This window comes from Salminus brasiliensis, chromosome 16 (assembly GCF_030463535.1).
Source record: "Salminus brasiliensis chromosome 16, fSalBra1.hap2, whole genome shotgun sequence".
Classification (NCBI taxonomy): Eukaryota; Metazoa; Chordata; class Actinopteri; order Characiformes; family Bryconidae; genus Salminus; species Salminus brasiliensis.
Genome location: NC_132893.1, coordinates 20,062,872 through 20,081,071, shown reverse-complemented (window position 1 = coordinate 20,081,071; position 18,200 = coordinate 20,062,872). Strand labels below are relative to the sequence as shown.

At 39.7% G+C, this 18,200-nt stretch overlaps 1 protein-coding gene across 1 annotated transcript in view; it reads right to left on the bottom strand.

Annotated features, from left to right (window-relative positions):
- Positions 1–18,200, bottom strand: part of grik1a (glutamate receptor, ionotropic, kainate 1a) — a 62,638-nt gene that overhangs the window by 13,410 nt on the left and 31,028 nt on the right. The window contains exons 5-12 of the mRNA XM_072658127.1: positions 17,527–17,580; positions 16,956–17,129; positions 15,562–15,705; positions 9,709–9,816; positions 4,963–5,073; positions 4,666–4,869; positions 4,143–4,366; positions 2,690–2,808 (exon numbers count right to left, since the gene is read on the bottom strand). Of these exons, the coding sequence (XP_072514228.1) occupies positions 2,690–2,808; positions 4,143–4,366; positions 4,666–4,869; positions 4,963–5,073; positions 9,709–9,816; positions 15,562–15,705; positions 16,956–17,129; positions 17,527–17,580 (1,138 nt within the window). The remainder of the gene's footprint in view (positions 1–2,689; positions 2,809–4,142; positions 4,367–4,665; positions 4,870–4,962; positions 5,074–9,708; positions 9,817–15,561; positions 15,706–16,955; positions 17,130–17,526; positions 17,581–18,200) is intronic.

The following is an 18,200-nucleotide window of genomic DNA, read 5'->3' as shown; positions in this document are numbered from 1 at the left end:
GGAACCAGCAGGCCTCTCCACCGGGCCAGAACCGCCTCATTACAGGAAAGGCAGCCTGAGACTATGGGGCTAGGCTAAATGCTAGACTATAATTAGGGTGTCACTTTAAATCAAGTGTTTCTAATAACTATGAACCCACTCTATGGTTACACCAGAAAGAGAGCACTTCTTTCTTTCTGCTGCATGCAAATCCTGTAAGTCAGTTTTCTTAAGGGAAACATCATGCATTTTATTTTGTCTTTTTTGACACATATTAAAACTTAACAATTTAAAAAGTATTTAGTTGCCTGTTATACATTGACAAAATGTACAGTTTTGGTCAACAGGGTACAAATAATGTATAGTTCTGGTCTCAGGTTTACATACACTCATTGCGGACATAAATATCCAATGATTTGAATGAATTATTTTTTTTTCTGAGGGCAAAATGAGTGTCCAACACACATCTGTAATACCCTTTTAGATTACCCTGTTAAGGCTTTTTTGTACAGAAGTAGTGTTACATGGGGAGGTGGAGTAATGTAATTTACCATTTCGCACAGGATTACAAGTCTCATAAATGACTGAGATAGGAATGGTTACTTGATTTGCACAACTTAATGTCTCCACCATCAAAAATAATGTGATAAAAAATTGTATAACCCACAGTAATTCAGAAATAATAACATTTTAGTATGAAAATTTGCCACAAGTTCATAACACGCATGTAGCCTATAGGTTATGCAACAGTGTTGCACCTCTGGGGAGTCCTTTGGTTGGTTTTCTGGATTTCAGAAGGAGTTGCCGATAGCAGAAAGCCTTACATTATTTTTGCTAATTATTTTACTGGAGGTAAAAGACACTGGACTGACGCGGACCACATGGTCCTTAAAAATGACTGACGAGGCGCATTTGAACAGGACTAAAATCACTGAGAGACTCTACCAATAATTTAATTACCCCACACATTTACCATGTAAAACTAATCCAGTTCAAATAGGGTTTTAAATTATTAATTCAGCGGCGCTGAAAATTCCAAAATGTCTTGGAAGGTCAGGTTGTCTTAGCTTCCTGTTAGTGATCATGATTGACTACAGCTGGGAGATTTGGATTGACCAACAAATCATAAAATGGGAAAGTGCGAGGAGTTCAGTGCAGATCTGAAAAGGAAGATCATGGATGTAGACAAGTCAGGAATGTCTCTTGAAGCCATTTCAGAGCTTCAGTTTAAACATTTTACTGGTAGGTGTAGCCACAAGTCCCCCTCAGTTAAGAAAATAATTGGTTCAGATGGTTAGGAACAGCCCAAGAACTAACAGTCACACGCCTGCCATGAAATGGGTGTTGCTGAACCACCATGACATAACATCCATTACAGCCCTTACTGAATCAAGTTGCCATGGACTGAAGAGGCTGCCAAGAAAGAAGCCCTTGCTCTAGCAATGACACCTTCCCAGCTTGAGTCAAAGTTTGTAGCTGACCACATGAACACAGAAAAAGCCTCCTGGAGAAAAGTTTAATGGTAAAATGACACAAAAAATGTTTGCAACAGTGGCCAGTAGCCAATGAAAGTGCAGGGGAAACTTGAGCAAGTGAAAGGGTTATTGAGGAAAAGATCCGCCGATATTGACTCAAGCTGCTGCTCGCCACCTTTACGGCTGAGTTTGGAGCCTGTTAGGTCGATATTCACGGCAGCTTTCTCCTCTGCGCTGGCAAAGACCACTCACATTCTATATGGATCCAGGAAACCAAGGCAGGCTATAGGGCTAAGGAATGAGCCTGAATTTATGTCTGAAGATGAAATAACATCTACAGGAAATTTCGCTTTAGCTTCAGTTGTTGTTTAGCTTAAATTGTCACAATTATTTTGGTGCGTTTTGTTGTCAATTGCACTTTGCCAAGGATCTTTATGTGTGCGACATGAGTTTCTAAACATTCTCTTCTCCTGGAGATCTGCCTGCAAACAAAGTTTGGGCCCAGAAGGTAGAAGACATATTGTAAGAAAAAGGGCAGGTTAATTATGGTTGACTTACTGACATATGAACACACATTTTATTATATAGTAAATGTTTCCGTATAATACGAAACCACTTGGGTGTTAAGTGAAGCGTTCAGCAAAGTAAAAAAAAAATGCACTCCTCAGATCTCTTTGAAAACGGTCTGGGCGGGGTCTTAATATCACTGGCTAACACAATTGGTTTACGTTACCATGTCAAGGCACACAGCCGATTTTTTTAGCTTTTTAGTTTGGATTGGGTTGTGATTCTGCAGATCTTCAGGGGTTACTGAGGTTTGGATATCTGGAAATGAGTTACCAGCCCATAGATAGATCCACAGGGCCCTACTGGCCTTGTGATTGGCCAGGGGTATGCTGAGATAACCCTGAGCCCCTTTTAGGACCGCCCATTACAAATTAGAGGAGAGAAATAATTATGAAATACAGAAGACATTGGGAAAAAATATTCATAAGACATTGTGCATTTACATTGGGGGCCCTGACGAACCAGATTAACTTAATAAGAAAGACAACTCAGATTTAGGTTCCCAGTGACTTTCATATAGCCTTTAACAGAACCAAATATTGAAAAAAGGTTGATGTGAACAGGAAGTATATTTCTATATTTCATGTTTGATCATGTTTCATATTTGATTATTCCTCCTTAAATATAGTGTAGCTGAAGATAATAAACTCTGTTAAACTCTATCTTACCTTGCCTCATAAGAGCTGCAACTCCAAACCACAAACTATTCAGCAAGGTGAAGTTGTTTTCCATCACTTCTGATGAAGCGTTGCAGGGGTGAGGGTTGTACCATTCATATGGTGTAAACCTGTTCAGTTTAGAAAACAAAAAGTTATGTACAGGAGATGCAAAAGACATAACAGAAGACTGAACATTCATAGTTACTACTCCACAAATGAGAGCAATTTATTATTTTTCTTTTTCAAAAAGGATGAACAGCCCACTTAGTCATTATAGACTCTAATTTTCTCATCTGCCTGGTGCAAAAAGAGGGTCAAGATAAAGTCAAGGTTAACGTGAGTTTCATGGAATGATTAATTCACAAGTCAAGATGAAATTGCACATTGATTGAGTGAAACACAGAGTCTACTGTTACAAATATAAGATTCAAATTCACACTGCAATCTGACTTTGCAGAAAACAGTCACTTTTAAGAACTGCCCAATAAATCAATCCCTGATGGTTTTTTATTTGAGAATTTTTCATGCCACACATACAGACTACAATATCTTTCCAATTAAAGCTCAGAAACTAATGTCCAAGTCCACCAAGTCCACCGAAAACCAAACCAAAACCAAAACCTCCCTCTCACTATTACTTTAAGAAAATGGAAACATAAATTCACTAGCTGAGGACCACACCAGATGTCCATTAGAAAGACTGCACAAGACAATGTGTGCATTTATATTCATACCAAGCCATCACTGTGACTTAAGATGTCTTGAGAGCCCTACATAAGATGTCTTGAGACATTTTCTTATGTCAAGATGTCCCAATAAATCAGAAGACACTGTCTTTGCCTTGAGAGACAGAAAAGGATGTGATTATTTTGGGTGTCTTAATGTTTAGGTGTCTTAAGAATGATGCATGACTTATATAATAATAATAAAAAAAGAAAATGAAATAGTAAAAATAACCGAATACCATTTTAACAGTCCACCTGGTATCAATATAAGTGCTGTAAATTAAATGCTTCTTTAACATAAAAAAAATCTCAGCAAAAGGTTTATTTTTGTAATGTTATGCATTAACACAACTATTTCAGCTCTAATGAAACAAGCTGGTTTTATTGAATTCAAATGGGTTTTTGAAACCATCAGGAGATTCTTGGTGGTTTCTACAGGTTCTAACTGCTATACATTTCTATTAGAGCTTCTGGTTTATGGCCTTAACTAGTTTCTGGTTTAATCAAAAGGCATCAATTAAACTGCTCACCAATTAACCTGCCTACTGCAGCTTCAGCTTTCTGTTCTTGGCTGACAGAAGTGGAAGTCAGCGTGATCTTTTGGTCTTTTACTTGGATAATTAACAGTTTATCATGCTGCACATAAACGTAGCTAGTCTCAAAAGTTCTGAAACCTAAACTTGAGTAATTACTTCTTACAAGTAAGCCTGTGACAAAGTAAAGCTTTCTTACTGTACCTAGCAATGACGAAGAGCACACAGCTGACTCCCAGGCATGCCAGCAAGACATACATCCAGATATCTGGAGTGAGGGGGTTGAGGAAGGAGAAGACCCCTGGGTTGGTGCCATTGGGTTTACGGTACAGGATACTAATGCCCAGAGTCATGAAAGGTTTAGAGAAGTCTATGACTTTCTCCCTCACGTAAGTGATCGTCAGAGGAGCCACGGCTAGATCAGCTATCTGAAAAGTAAAGAGAAGGAGCAGTAGATCAAGCTGTCGAAACCTTCTCACCAATCCAAACATAAAAACACAGCTAATGCCAGCTATAACTTCAAAACTGATGTGCAATGTGAATTGATGGAAGTACTCTGAAATTAAACCTAGAACAAGCTGTTTGTCATTTATGGCATTTATGACAAGTATAACAGTAACTGAATGATATAGGGTAGAACCAAGAATAACTCACTTTCCAACAGTTAAGTCATTGATGTTAGTGTTAAAATGACAAATCAATCCCTATGTAAGTGTGCGTGACTCACATGGTCAATAAGCTCCCTGACCATGCCATTCCATTCTCCCTTGTCATTCTGGGCACCGTACTTTCCATCAGACACCAGCTTGACTTCATAATTAAACCCCAAGATGTTGGACAGTTCCTTTAGCAGGTCCAGACAGTAGCCTTCGAAGCGATCATTCCCATACAGCACCTTATCAGACTTCTTATACATTACATATGGGTTCTCCTGCAGCAAAGCAAAAGGGGAAGCGAAATAATTCATTTCTTAATTAATTATGTGAATTACTACAATAAATAAAATAATAAATCAGTATCTTACCAGGATTGTGGTAACAATCAGTGTTCTGTTGGCCAGCGAATCCGTGACGTTTTTGTTGGAATCCTTTTTTTCAGTTAAGTTCAGACCCGAGTATGAGTTCCAAACCCCAATCTATGAGTAATGCAATATGAACCCATCAGATAGAGCATGGTGATGACAACCGACATAAAAGTAATATAAACGCAGGGAATAAATATGGATATCACTTTCGAATTACATTCACAAGATTTATAACGATATTCATTCTATACTGCCTAAGCCACTGCGAGACAATAAAGTCCATCAGATCATGACAACAGGGAATGTGAAAACAGGTTTAGAGAGGGAGAGTGCAGCAAATCTGAAAACAGCTGATCCTGAAAGATCCCCGGAGATCTTAGCTGCTAAGGTATTCACTGAGTTTATGGTCAAGCATACTTTTGCCTTAAAATGAGATGCAGAGGCCTTAACAACAGAAAGCCACTGAGCCCTCTCTCAGCTTAATTACTTTATTTCAACCTTGTAAAATCCTGTTAGAGTAAAAAAGAGGACTCTCCAGCTGCAGTCGAAAAGTCAGAACTACTTCAAAAAGCAGTATGCAATCAAATGACAGTCTATTCATTTACTGTCAATTCAAGTTTTATTTAATTATGAAACCTAATAAGCACAAACTGATTACTCTTGAAGCAGAAATGTGATTATTTGAGCTTGATTATTTAAAGAGAAATCAATGAGTTAGTGGGTCTAAATCTCCAATCTCTTCAGTTCAATTTTCCACTGAGGTTTAGTTGATTCACGCCTCTGTATTTTACCACTCAAGCTCAGGATGGCAGAGAACATCCTTTGCTGCATCTCAGCCTTTGATAAAGCCATTTCACTGCCTCTACTTCATGTGTGTGAATCCTCAGTGTGTGGAGGACAGCTGGCATCCATCATTTCAGGGTTGAAAATGTGGATAAGGATCACAATATGAAATGCTGGCCTGATTTAAGAGAACAGGTTTAGACCAAAGCCAACAAAAAGACATTTAGCAGAGAGAAAGGAAAAAATGCCTGAAAAGTGAGGCTTTGCGAAGACACAGAAGAACAGAGGATGTGTACTCGTACACATCCGTATTCGGGATGGCATTATTTTCTGAGTATCTAAATTGTCTGTGCAGGTATTTATAATGTACTGTACAGGATTATGCCCACTGTTCATTTCTTTTCCCTCTGTCAAAGAATCACAACGTGAACTGTAAGTTAGGTAAAGCCAAAGCCTTAAATTGCACCTTAATTTTTTGGAAGTTTTGAAGACAGCATGCCATAACAGTAAAACAGAATTCACTTAATACAATTTGAAGTCCTGGTTTCTCAATGTGTCTGGCTGGATTTCAGCATCCACAAAAAATGGGGCTGTTGTACTTTTCCCTTATTTGTATGCACCATAGAAAATTAATAAACCACGCCGTCATGCCAAAAAGTTCCACCCAAATTATTCTAATTGTGTCTATTATGTTTTCAAACATGCTTGGCGTCCGAGGCACATACACATACTCAGGTGATTAACGGTGCCAGTGGGACTAGATACAGCCTTTGTCACCAGGAAGGCCAATGTGGTTCTACATAAATGATAAAGTTGGTTAAGTGATAGTTCTGTGAACTGAGTGTGGAAGGAAGGGTGTCTGGGACACCAGACCTTATCGTTGAGCCTTCTGGAGTTGTTGTGGGCTTAATTAAGGGAAACACTGACAAAGAGAAGTGCCTGTCTGATGGCCCTGTGCAGAGTATGGGTGAAGGGAAAAGACTGAGCTCTATGTGTCATTTAAAAGAATTAACACACTGTGTTGTAGTTTGTGTTGATCCGATTTATCTGGAAATTCCTGTTATTTTTATAACTGTGACTTTTGATATTGATATTGATTTTTTTTGGTTTGTTACTATATTTTACAGTACTTTATTAGAAAACAGGTTTTTGGACCTGGCTGAGTGGTGTCCATTAGTATGCATGATCTTATTAACATGTCGATTTTGTGATACAGTTGTGATATAGTAAAGGAATTGTGATGGAGGCTCCATCAACTGTGGCAGTTGTGTGAAAATGTTTGAGGAAAGAGAGATGTGAACACACCCCATTTTAGTGCCTCCAAATGGCTGCCCTGATACCATGGGTAAGCATCCTAGAGTGGTCCTAGAGTCCTCAGAGATAGACGAGTAACAGCCAGAGAAGCCAGTAGACTGTCACAGTGTGTGATGCAGCACTGCAGCCCAATGCCTGAACGAAGGCATAAGTAAATACTAACATTTTTGGTCCACACATACAGTAAATCCATCTCATGTGCCAGGGTGGAAGATGATGATTTTCCTAGCCTTCTTAAACTGCTGTGCAGTGCTGAGCGTTGAATATTTCTTAGTTCAGGGCTTATCCGAAAGGGTACTGTCTGACCTCATTTTTAAGCCAGCAGGATGCTCCTACTTTTACAATCCAAGAAAATATGTGTCAAAGCATGCCTTAAATGATCCACAAAGATGCACAAAAGACCAGTGCCATCTTCAAGTCCCAGCAGCATGGGGCAAAATCTGCGGTGTTCAACCAGGCATGGGTTCCAAATGGCCAGCAGTAGCTTCTATGTTCGGATGAGCTCTTTTGGAAGTAGCCAGATGCAGCAATTTACCAGACGTACCAAGCCTCCAAGCAGAATGAGGGAAATCAGGTGTGGCCAGATGTCACAGCTATGGCTAGCTGATGGGTAGCAATTAGATTCTGGTAGGGCTTTGGAACAGCCTGCACTGCCATAGCTCTGTGAGGCGTGGCAAAATACCACTAGCAGAGGGGGTTGTAGGTACTTTCTGCCAGTTTTTAGAGTGACTGTAACTAACCTTGCACTGCATCACACTCCCTAACAGCTTGACAGCATGCCACTCCTTGGGCCTGTGCCACCCTGCCTCCGTTTTCACTTTCTGGTAACCTTCAATCAACCTTCTGTTAACCATGACGTTGCCAGTAGTGGTGATGGTAACAACAGTAGTTAGTTTTACTTGGGATGGTGGATGGCATTTATGTGTATAGTAGAGAAGTTTCATTTATCATGCATGTTTTATTTTATTCACATGAGTTGACATCATTTATTTTATGAGTTCAATGTGTTACCTTTGTTACCACCTAGTTTTGCAAAGAAAAGCTAGATTTCTTCAGCTGTAACACATGTGTAGATTAGGCTTTGCAATATCAGATTTTATGCAGTCCTTTGGGTTTCTTAGCTTTATGTGCAATAGGTTATATAATCAATGATTCAATAAATGGCTACTTATGTCAATTCTGCAGTTCTTCACTATTTTAGTTTTCCTGTTTTGCAGCTTAGCTGATAACGATGAGATTTAATCAGTGCTTTTCAGGAACTAGATTCTGGTACCCAGTCATTGTAAAAAAAAGAATACACCAATAATTACATTGATTAAATTCACTTTGTTTGAAAAAAAAAAAGCTACCACACTACGTTGGAGACTGGGGTTCGATTCCCAGTCTGGGTGACTATGCTGCGCTACACCAAGAAGACTCCCTGGGCAAGACTCCCAACACTATCTTGTAAGTCGCTCTGGATAAGAGCGTCAGCTAAAAGACATAAATGTAAATGTGATGCAATTTACAACTATGATCTGATATGTGGGAGGCACATGGAACACACAGTATATACCAACAAGACACTATAATGGGCAGGGTTAAGGGGCTGGTGAGTCAATGTTTCACATCATGGACCAAAGGATTACAGGTTTGAATCGTGGGCTCACTAATGTAAACAAACAAAAGTTAAACACAGAACTGTGCCACTTCTGTTTAGCTACACAGTTTGAAAAAAAAAATGAAAAAGCAGCGGCACATTCTCAGCGCTGTGCTCTAGTGGTTTAACAGGAGCTGTGAGCAGTAAGAGAATTAGAGGCAGCAGTGCCTGAAGACGGCACGCCTGCCTCTGTTTGATAATGCCTTTATTAACAGCACCATAAACCACCCGCACTTTATGCGTGGAGCATGTCATACAGCACGGCTTCCCTCCAGGGACTTCTGAAAGCAGTGGCTTGCTCAAACGAATTAACTTTTAAAAATAAATTAGCGCTGCTCTCCAAACATCTGCTGGTGGATTAACGTGTTTGTGTTGGAGCGCACTTGATGAGCCACTTTCAGAGATACATTCCTTCCTGAGGAATCAAAGTACTGGGGAATGAAAAGGTTTTTCAATATGTTTGATATTAGGTGCAGTACATTATATTTTAACCAGTGCCATTACTTGTAACTTACAGGCTCTTACATATCTCAGCAAGGCTTTTTAAGAAACTATCCCTGTCAAAACTTGGGTGTGAGAGTTTCAAGATTATCAGGGAGGGATGTTAAAAAGGTGAGGTTTTAGTAAGGAAGATGGCACTGGGTGTAAGCACTGGGATATTTCCGTTAGGCAAGGGGAATCAAATGGAGATTGGAACAAACCTTTGTCCACAATTTAGTACGACGTGCTGCACCATCAACTACACGCTTTTGAAAAGAATAAAAAAGAGTGGAGTGGTCAGTACATGAACAAGATTGCTGCAGATTAGTTCCCTAAGCATTTTCTTTTGTATTGAGGTGATGTTAGATGCAAATTATTTTTCAGATCTGCCATATACATATATATGTAAGCTACAATACTCAACTTGTCACATGCCCCACTGTCTAAGGTCACTGTCAAAAACATCCACATAACAAACATAAACGATTCTGCCAGCAGCACCTTCCAGAGCACTAATTGAGTTACCTCACCTTTGCTGTACCATCCTCCTTGAGGCTGATGAGGTCCAAGTCAAAGTCTTTCCTGAGTCCATCAGTCTTGTTAAGGATTATGCGTCCTGTCAGGCCATCCCACTGAGCCTGTGTTGTCCAGCACGGAGAAGAGGAGACACACACAGAGGGGATACACAGTGAGTCATTAAGTTCCATTGCAAACAGCTGTGTACATGGCTCAGGGCAACGGGAAGAGTCAAAATGTCTTAGCAAGATCAAAACAAACAGGCCCCCTCTCCTGTAGATCTTAATTGGCTAGGTTGGTCTGTCTGGCCAACTTTTCAATGGAACTGAAAACAAGGTTACTGAAACGATAAAGGATTCCATCGTGTGCAGGGGGCAAAGCCAATGAGAAGCAGATCCATGAATAATTCAGTATTAGGCAAATCTTTATTAATTACAGCACAATTTAAGTAAGAGCATTTTGGTCAATTCAATGTTTTCAACTGTCCCTGTTGGCAAGAGTTCCAAATTTACCTTACTTATGGCTCTGAACCAGTTTATGCAATGGATACTTGAACCGCAATTAAAACAGTGATTTACCAGGAGCAAAATTGAAACAACAACAAAAAAACCCAAAATAATTATTCTCAACTGTTACTGAACAGAAATCTCATTTGAAATGTCTGTAACTGGTTAATAACTAAACTGTTGTTTTTTGGTTTGCTGACCAATTTGCCCTTTGAAAATAAGGAAATTTGATTTGATTTCTGGGAGCTTTGTCATTATATTCTATATGGCTGTAACAGATGCTATTAAGGTACTACCTCAGTATTTAAACATATTAAAGGTATCTCAAAATGAGAACACTATTTAAAAATTCCTGTTCTCTGTACATGGTAATCTGGTACATTGCCTAATAAGCTGCCCCATGTGCATTTAAGAGAGGAGGTGGCGCTGTGGGAGGTCACTGATTGGTGATGTCATGCTCTGAAAAATAAAACAAAGCCCATCATAATTGTGAATTTAGCGACGTGCCGAGTTTGATTAAAAGGGAGAGCAAGCAAACCTGGATGAACCAGTCGACTAAGTGTGCCTAAAAACAATCAAAAAGACTCCTAAGACTATTCACTTACCATTGTGCTCTCAGATATGAGGTTTTATCCTCTAAACGAGTAATTGCAGCCTCAGTAAGCTGGAAGACAGCCTGCCTCCTAGCTAACTCACCTAAGCATAGATAGCCGGCTATGAGTCTAAACACAGCAGAACCGGTCTCATTTTGACTTTCTGTTACTCCTGACACCAGTTGCTTGACTTCGCTCTCTCAGACATGAGTTTTTATCATCAACACTTGGTGCTTGTAGCTCAGCAGAGTAGCAGCTCTGAGCTGTCTGATACTCGGTGGCTCTGTACACTGGCTGATTTAGCTAGCTAGCTAAGCTAAGCTTACAGCTTTGGCCTACAGATCCAAAACCATGTGAAAAAGAAATTTAGAAAACCTCCATACCCTGTTTGTGTGAACAAATCCTAATGAATACAACTACATACTTCAGGTCTAGCCATAAGTTTGGAGGCCTATGTAAAATGGAATTAACCAGAACAGAAATGTTAAATTATTGCTTAGGGTGAACTCATTGGACATTCATTTGGAAATACTACCACCAATTCAATCATAACAGGTTTCCCCTGAGGGAGGAGCATCTCATATTGCATGGATGGAAATAACCACTTCAGCTCTACATGCCTTTATCCACACTGGCACTGCCCTCCAAAGAAACACACTCCAAACAAGTCCTAACATGCTGCTTCATGTTCTGTTGCTCCAGCTGGTCACTTTTCCTCTAACCACCTCTGTCACATCTGCAGTACTTTTCCCCAACTCATTCCTCTTCAGAGCAGGGGGGCCCAAATCCTGTCCTGGAGGGCCAAGCTGCACTGCAGAGTTCCCCTGCACCCCGCCCCCTCCAACATGGTGGTTTCGGCTCATGAAGAATATGATAATTAGTTGGGCTCAGTTGAGTTTGAGAAGGGAAAACACTGAACTCTGCAGTGCTGTGATCCTCTAGGACCGGATTTAAGCACCCCTGCATAGAACAGTAATAAGATAGTGCTGTGATCCAGCTAGGAGTGATTGGAAAATAACTCAAACCTGGAGTTTTAGCAGAAACTGATCCAGGGGGACTGGACACATGTGGTCACCAGTCAACAGCTAGCATCCACATGTAGATTACAGCTGCAATTATTATGCAGAGCAGTGAATGAAAGTATCGTTATTCATTCAGGAGCAAGTTTGCCTGGCACTGTTTAGACCAAAATTGACTTCAAATGAGAAAAAAGGCCTTGTATGTTTCCACTGGAAGTAAGGAAGGTGCCATGCCAAGAGAGAACAATTCATAGCTTTGCTCTTTGCAGGATATTTTTCTTACAGAAATAAGAGCCCTGGTGTGAAAACTCTGTTTTTCCTGTTCTGGAACAAAGCTGATGTAAATTAGCTCAACTTCAGCAGAAAAAAAAAAATGCAGCCTTGCAAGGCAAAGTTAACGCTGTGCTATATAATCTACCCAGCGTTTAGCATATGCTGGAGCCTTCATGTCCTAAATCAAGTCCAGTACATTAGTCTGTATTATAGCTCAGTGGATAATCTGTGGAAAAGTCCCCACACAATGCATAGCTAAATGCCTTAATGATGTTGTAATTAAGTCTTTATGGGTCATTTAAACAAGGCATCTGGAGTCATTTGAGTCTCAGTCAAGCTGAGTCTCTCTCTCTTTTTCCCCTTATAAGCCATATGTTACTGGCTGAAGCTCTCTTGCGTTCTGCCTGTCAACACTCTGCTCACCCTTTTCTCATGCCCACCACTGAAATAGAGCAATACGACCAATTAGACAGTGGTACTCTTCTAGTTTTGTGTCAAATGAATTGTTATTCTGTTTAAGCAAATTGGATAGTTATTAAGGGTGGGAATCTCTAAGCGCTTCATGATTCGTTTCAATTACGATTCAGAGGGATGTGATGTGATTATTCAAACATCTTTTCTTTAGTTAGTTATTTTTCTCACTGTCTGATTCTACTTGATATGTTTAAAGTATTTGTAATGATCCATAATGAATTTACTTCCTATATCTTTTATTATTAAAACAGATGGAGGTGATCTGGCAGGTCAACTGGACGGTTCTACAGTGTAGGGTTGTGGTGGAAAGCCCCTCCTTAGAAGCCGTGACACAGTGGACAACCTGAGCACTCGCAGAGAGCCCAGGTTTAGCGTGTGAGCACAGCATTTCACATGTAGGAATTTACCCAGTTCAGCAGCAACAGCCATATTGAAGCATTAACAGTAATTAACACTTAAAGTCTTTCTCAGTGATCATTAGTGCCGTTCCTCTGCTGCAGTCTTTAACAGCTCAGCCATATCTGTACCCGTGTGGCTCTCATTCACTGCTCTTGTGTTGGTGCACATGAGATGCTAGCTGCCACTCATCGGTGATAACGTAACGATTCTGTTGTATCTTGTTAAAGCTACCAGCTTTCTTCACTGATTCCATGACTTTGGACTGGGTGTAGAGTGTGGGGATCTGTGCTGTGTCAGTAAATTATCTTTAAGACAGGACGCTACTGTATCTTGGCTCCAAAGTGCACAAATTAGCAAGAAAGCCCTGGTTTTCAATGGAAAATGTTGCAAATGTTGCGGTAGTCTGTAATTAGCTTTGTATGGAAGCTTTGACACTGCTTGCTCGATGGACCAGACTGTCCGGTGCTGCACTAGTACACTTCTGAGTTTCGCCTTTTACATTCTGTCAACATTACGTTATCAATCGATTCATACTCATCCACGTCCGCATCGAGATGCATCTAAGATTCAACTCCCCCCTCCCCACCCCCACCTCTAATAGTTATTACATGGCTAGTAGTTGCTCAACAGAAAAAATATAAAGTTAGTGCCCTCTACACTTTCAAAAAAGGCTGTGCCGTTTTTTTTATATGCTAATTTGCTATATTTAATATGCTATGTTCGTTCATAGCTACTTAACACTTCTACTTACAACTGTAGTCTGCCGTATTTTAGACAGGGTTCTAGGAAAATGTTATAGTAAATAAAGTTAGTTAGCTTATTAGTTAGCTTATTAGCTACTTTAGCTGAAGTTGCTGTTTAGCTGTAAGTTACAGACCACATTCTTCTAAATGTTTTGAAGAGGTCATTAGCTATTACACTAGCTATGATATATATATATATATATATATATATATATATATATATATATATATATATATATATATATATATATGCTTGATATACAAACTACATACTAACCAACTGCTGTTTTTACTGCATCTAGTGTTTCAGTCCTGTTCTTTAGTCTGAAGGTTTTTCTATCAGACTTGTTATCTGAAGCCATGTCAAACCTGACAGGTTTTACTATAGTACAGTTTGAGGTAACAGTATGGTATGCAATGGCAGCAGCTGGTAATGTGGCTAAACTGAACTTAAACCTAAAACTATTAGCGGAGCTCAAAAATGTATTTGCTGCACAGCAGGTGTAAAATAAATCACTGAATGAAATCACATGAGATATGATGTCGAGCCATAAAGGAGAATAATTATGTTATTAACCATTAAAAGAGATTTAAGATCAGCATTTCTGATCCAGTAAAAATTGTTTTTGAACCCTAGCCAAGAAGGTTTTAAAGCTTCCTTGTAGTCTTTCACCAAAATGTACATCAACCTAGACTCATCAAACCAAAGCAGTCACAGTCATCAGATCACAACTTAATATATTAAGAAGTATAATAGTAGCACATAACAAAGATGTGATGTCAGTAGCATAATGCACTTTCCTGCAATAACAGAGATGAAGAGACCAATAACCTTTACTGTGGGCCTGTCACTACTGATTACATTAGTCGTTTTTCTACCAGATATTTTGACAAGAAATTGAGTAATTAACTTTCTGCTCGATTAAGTTAACAAACAATGAAAAGCCTTTCAAAGTCTCCAGCATATTTTATTGGATTCAACTTTTAAAAAATATCACCCTGCAAACTGCTCTATAATTACTGCTGATTCTTAAATAAGGTAAACTGTAATCATTTTTTATTGAGTAATTGGTAATTGAGTTTAATCAATTAATTGTGACAGCCCTACTGTGCTGTGCCTGTATCAACAAGCAAGGCCTGAAGGTTTGTCCTCTGTGAGCCTGTGGCTGCATTGCATTCCTGCAGCTTTTTTTCCAAGAACACAGCCAATAAGGTAAGCCTGACACCAATGCACGCTAAGCAACCTAACCTGAGATGTGCTGAAGGACCACTCAGCCTGAAGAATACTTCAGCCTAATGCACCTCTAGGAACTCATTTAACAGTCATCTTTCTTGTGATGAATTCCGAGAGCAAAGAGAGAGCGCACACAGACTCAAACACGGACAAGGCCAGTGAGTTATATGTTCCTGCTGCAGGCTGGAGGATGCTTCCTGAGTGCCAGGATTTAAAAGGATCAAACTGCACATTTATCAAAGCCCATTTTCTGCCTCCACATTCTGGCCTGTAAAATATGTCTCAGGGCCCATAAACACGTACATATCTTTAGGAGCCTTCAGGTGAAGCAAATAAAATGAAGTGTAGTATATCAAATGAACTAGGACGGAAATAATACATAATAAAACTACCGGTAGAAACATTAAAACCAATCATACAAACTCCAATGATGTGCAGCAATATTACATTTCACTTTTTTGAAATGTATACTGTAAATGTGAAAACCTGAAGGCAATTTTGCTGTGAAGCATTCACAGAAGAACATTCAGAAGATCTTCAAGGAAGTAAAAGTGAAGTGATGCATTTTCTTTCATTTCAGGGAGTCAGGTATGTGTGTGTGTGTGTGTAAAGTGCCACAGGCTCACCTCCTTAAACAGGTTCATGAAGCGGGGCCCGTACCTCCATGGCTTGTGCCTGTGGCACTGCAGAGAGCTTACCGTCATCTGGCTAGCTCGCTGGGATGCTACGGCAACCATGAACACGGCGTCATACATAAGAGCGGCTGCTGTCTGCAAAGAGGCAGAAAAACAACGTGCAGGCAAAATATGCATAGGGTAGATGGTTCCAAATATCATCAATCATAAAAAAATATTGTAACACAATGTTCATGAGTGGCTGTCCCTGCAGAAGGTGGGAGAAGACAGGTCAGGCATTTTCCAGTCAGGTTTTAAGGTTCAAAGAGAAAGCGGTCTCTTTCTACAGCCTCCAACATATAATGGCATTGGATTGGGTGATCCACAGAGCATTTTGGGTGGCTGGAAGAATCCTCAGCAGCGCAGCTTAATCCTCCATAATCATTTCAAATGTGTGAGTGAAAGCTGGGGGAAAGGCACAAGGGGAGATTTTGGATTGGCCCAAAATAGGGGCATGAATCAGTGTGAATGGGTGAGCTGAAAGCTACAGTCAATATATCTTAGGATTTGCCTATGTGGGTTGCTGCTGACAACCCTTTTTTGATGCCAGTTTTACCAACTAGCTGTATATTTCAATGTGCTGTATATGGCTGCATGTGCAAAAAACAGACAGTCTTGGCTAATGTTAGTAATATAAAATATAAAAAGTAAAATACTTGGGAGTGTAATTTGCTGTGTGATAACTATTCAGTCTGATTCAATATTAGAACGTCTGTGACATTTCTGCATTTTATACAGGAATGCCTCAGTGACATATTCTCTACTATCCATCAAACAATCCAATAGTTCAGCATCTTCTTTAGCCAAGAGGGCCAGTTCCCCTTTGGGTGACCTATCTCTTCTAATCAATTTTCCCTGAAAATTGAAGTGACCTGGCAACAGACTGATTCTGCCCTGTGAATAGGGCCGGAGATTCTCAAATAGACATTTCATTCTCATATTTGATCTTATAAAGTACATTTCAGAATCATCCAGAAACTATAGATAGAATATAAGAATATGTATATATAAGAATTGTTCAACAGTGGTGTGAGAACTAAAACGAAATGTAGGCATCAATAAACGGTATCCCAAACCACACCTAAGTACATTAACCACAGACATTATGGGTTTAAACAAGACTGAAACTCATCAGCATTGTTGCTAAGTAGGTAAGTAGATAGTAGGGAATATTGTTCGTTTGAGACACGGAATTAGATTAGTCAATAAGACATAGCATGACCTGCAACACCATTTAACTTCACATAAAAGTACGTTTGGAAGTGTGGGCACCCATGTGTTTAATATAACCTGTAACACTGCCTAATGTTTTGGCTGCTGCTTGTGTATTTATAGGCCATTTTTACCGTCATCATCCCGACCATTAGGCCACTCTCAGGTCTGGGTGGGGCCAGCTGGCGTTCCATGCTCCATTTCTGAACAACTGACGCCACATAGGGGTTGTCCAGTTTCAGCAGGCGGAAAGCAGTCATGTTAACACCACTGTAGCGGTACGGTTCCAGATCGAGCGCAAAGAGATCCTACAAAAAAGAAATGACTTCAATTAAGGAAATTAGACAATATATGTTTAATGTCATAGGCTAATAAAAGCTTGTACATCTCCTATAAAACCTCTCTGGATAACTACTTTGCACTTGATCACCTAAAACACTTTTTAAGGACACACAGTTTACACTTGTAAGAGAAGGACAGACTAAAAAAGCAAAAGTACTGGACAGCAAAAGCACATATTTTCAGATATGCTGTTTATTTTTGCAGTGAAACTAAAATGGCACAGTCTGAGTGTTTCTGTGGTAGAAAAGGGCAACATTAATTTAGATTTGCTTCTGCATTTTCCTGTTTTCCATTTCATTCTAAATAATGATATTTTTTTATAAATGCATTCAGCATAGATGTTTTGCAGACCTTACCACTTACCAAGGTAGTGAAGAAGAAATGGTAGTACTCAGTCATCATCCCCATTGACATTAGCTACAAAAAAAGAGAAACAACCAAAAAAGACACTGTACAGGAGAATATTGTCAAAATGGCCAAAAAGTTTGGAATAAAATTAGCAAATGCATAAGGGCCTGCGATTGGATAATTACTGCATTAATATGCTGCTGCTGGCAATATTTTAAACCATAACTGATGCAGTAAGTAGCTTCTCATTTAGTAAACCAACCATGTTGGAAGAAGTATCCCATGACCATGTAAAATATGCTACTTTGTTTCTGGAGGGTCATCATGCTGACCTGCATTATTAAAGGAAAACAACTAAACAAGTTCAGTTAAGAACTGTCCAATGCATTTTTAAAATTTAGTCAACTTAATAGTTAGCTAGTGCGGACCATGACCTGAGATGGAACGGAGGGTGACCTCCGAATATTTTTGGCTTGGGGTCCGGGTTAGCTTTCATGTGGTCTTTGTGTGAAGCCAAAACCACCACACCTGGTTTGTTGTGGTGAGTGATGAAAGAAAGGGAGGAGAGGGGGTGAACGTGGGTGCAATATTTGTTTGACACAAAGCTGAACTGAGACGTGGGGGTATATAAGGGACTTAAGGGTTCAGGGCGTGGTCCTTCTCCCAATATTTAGTTATGTTGTAACTCC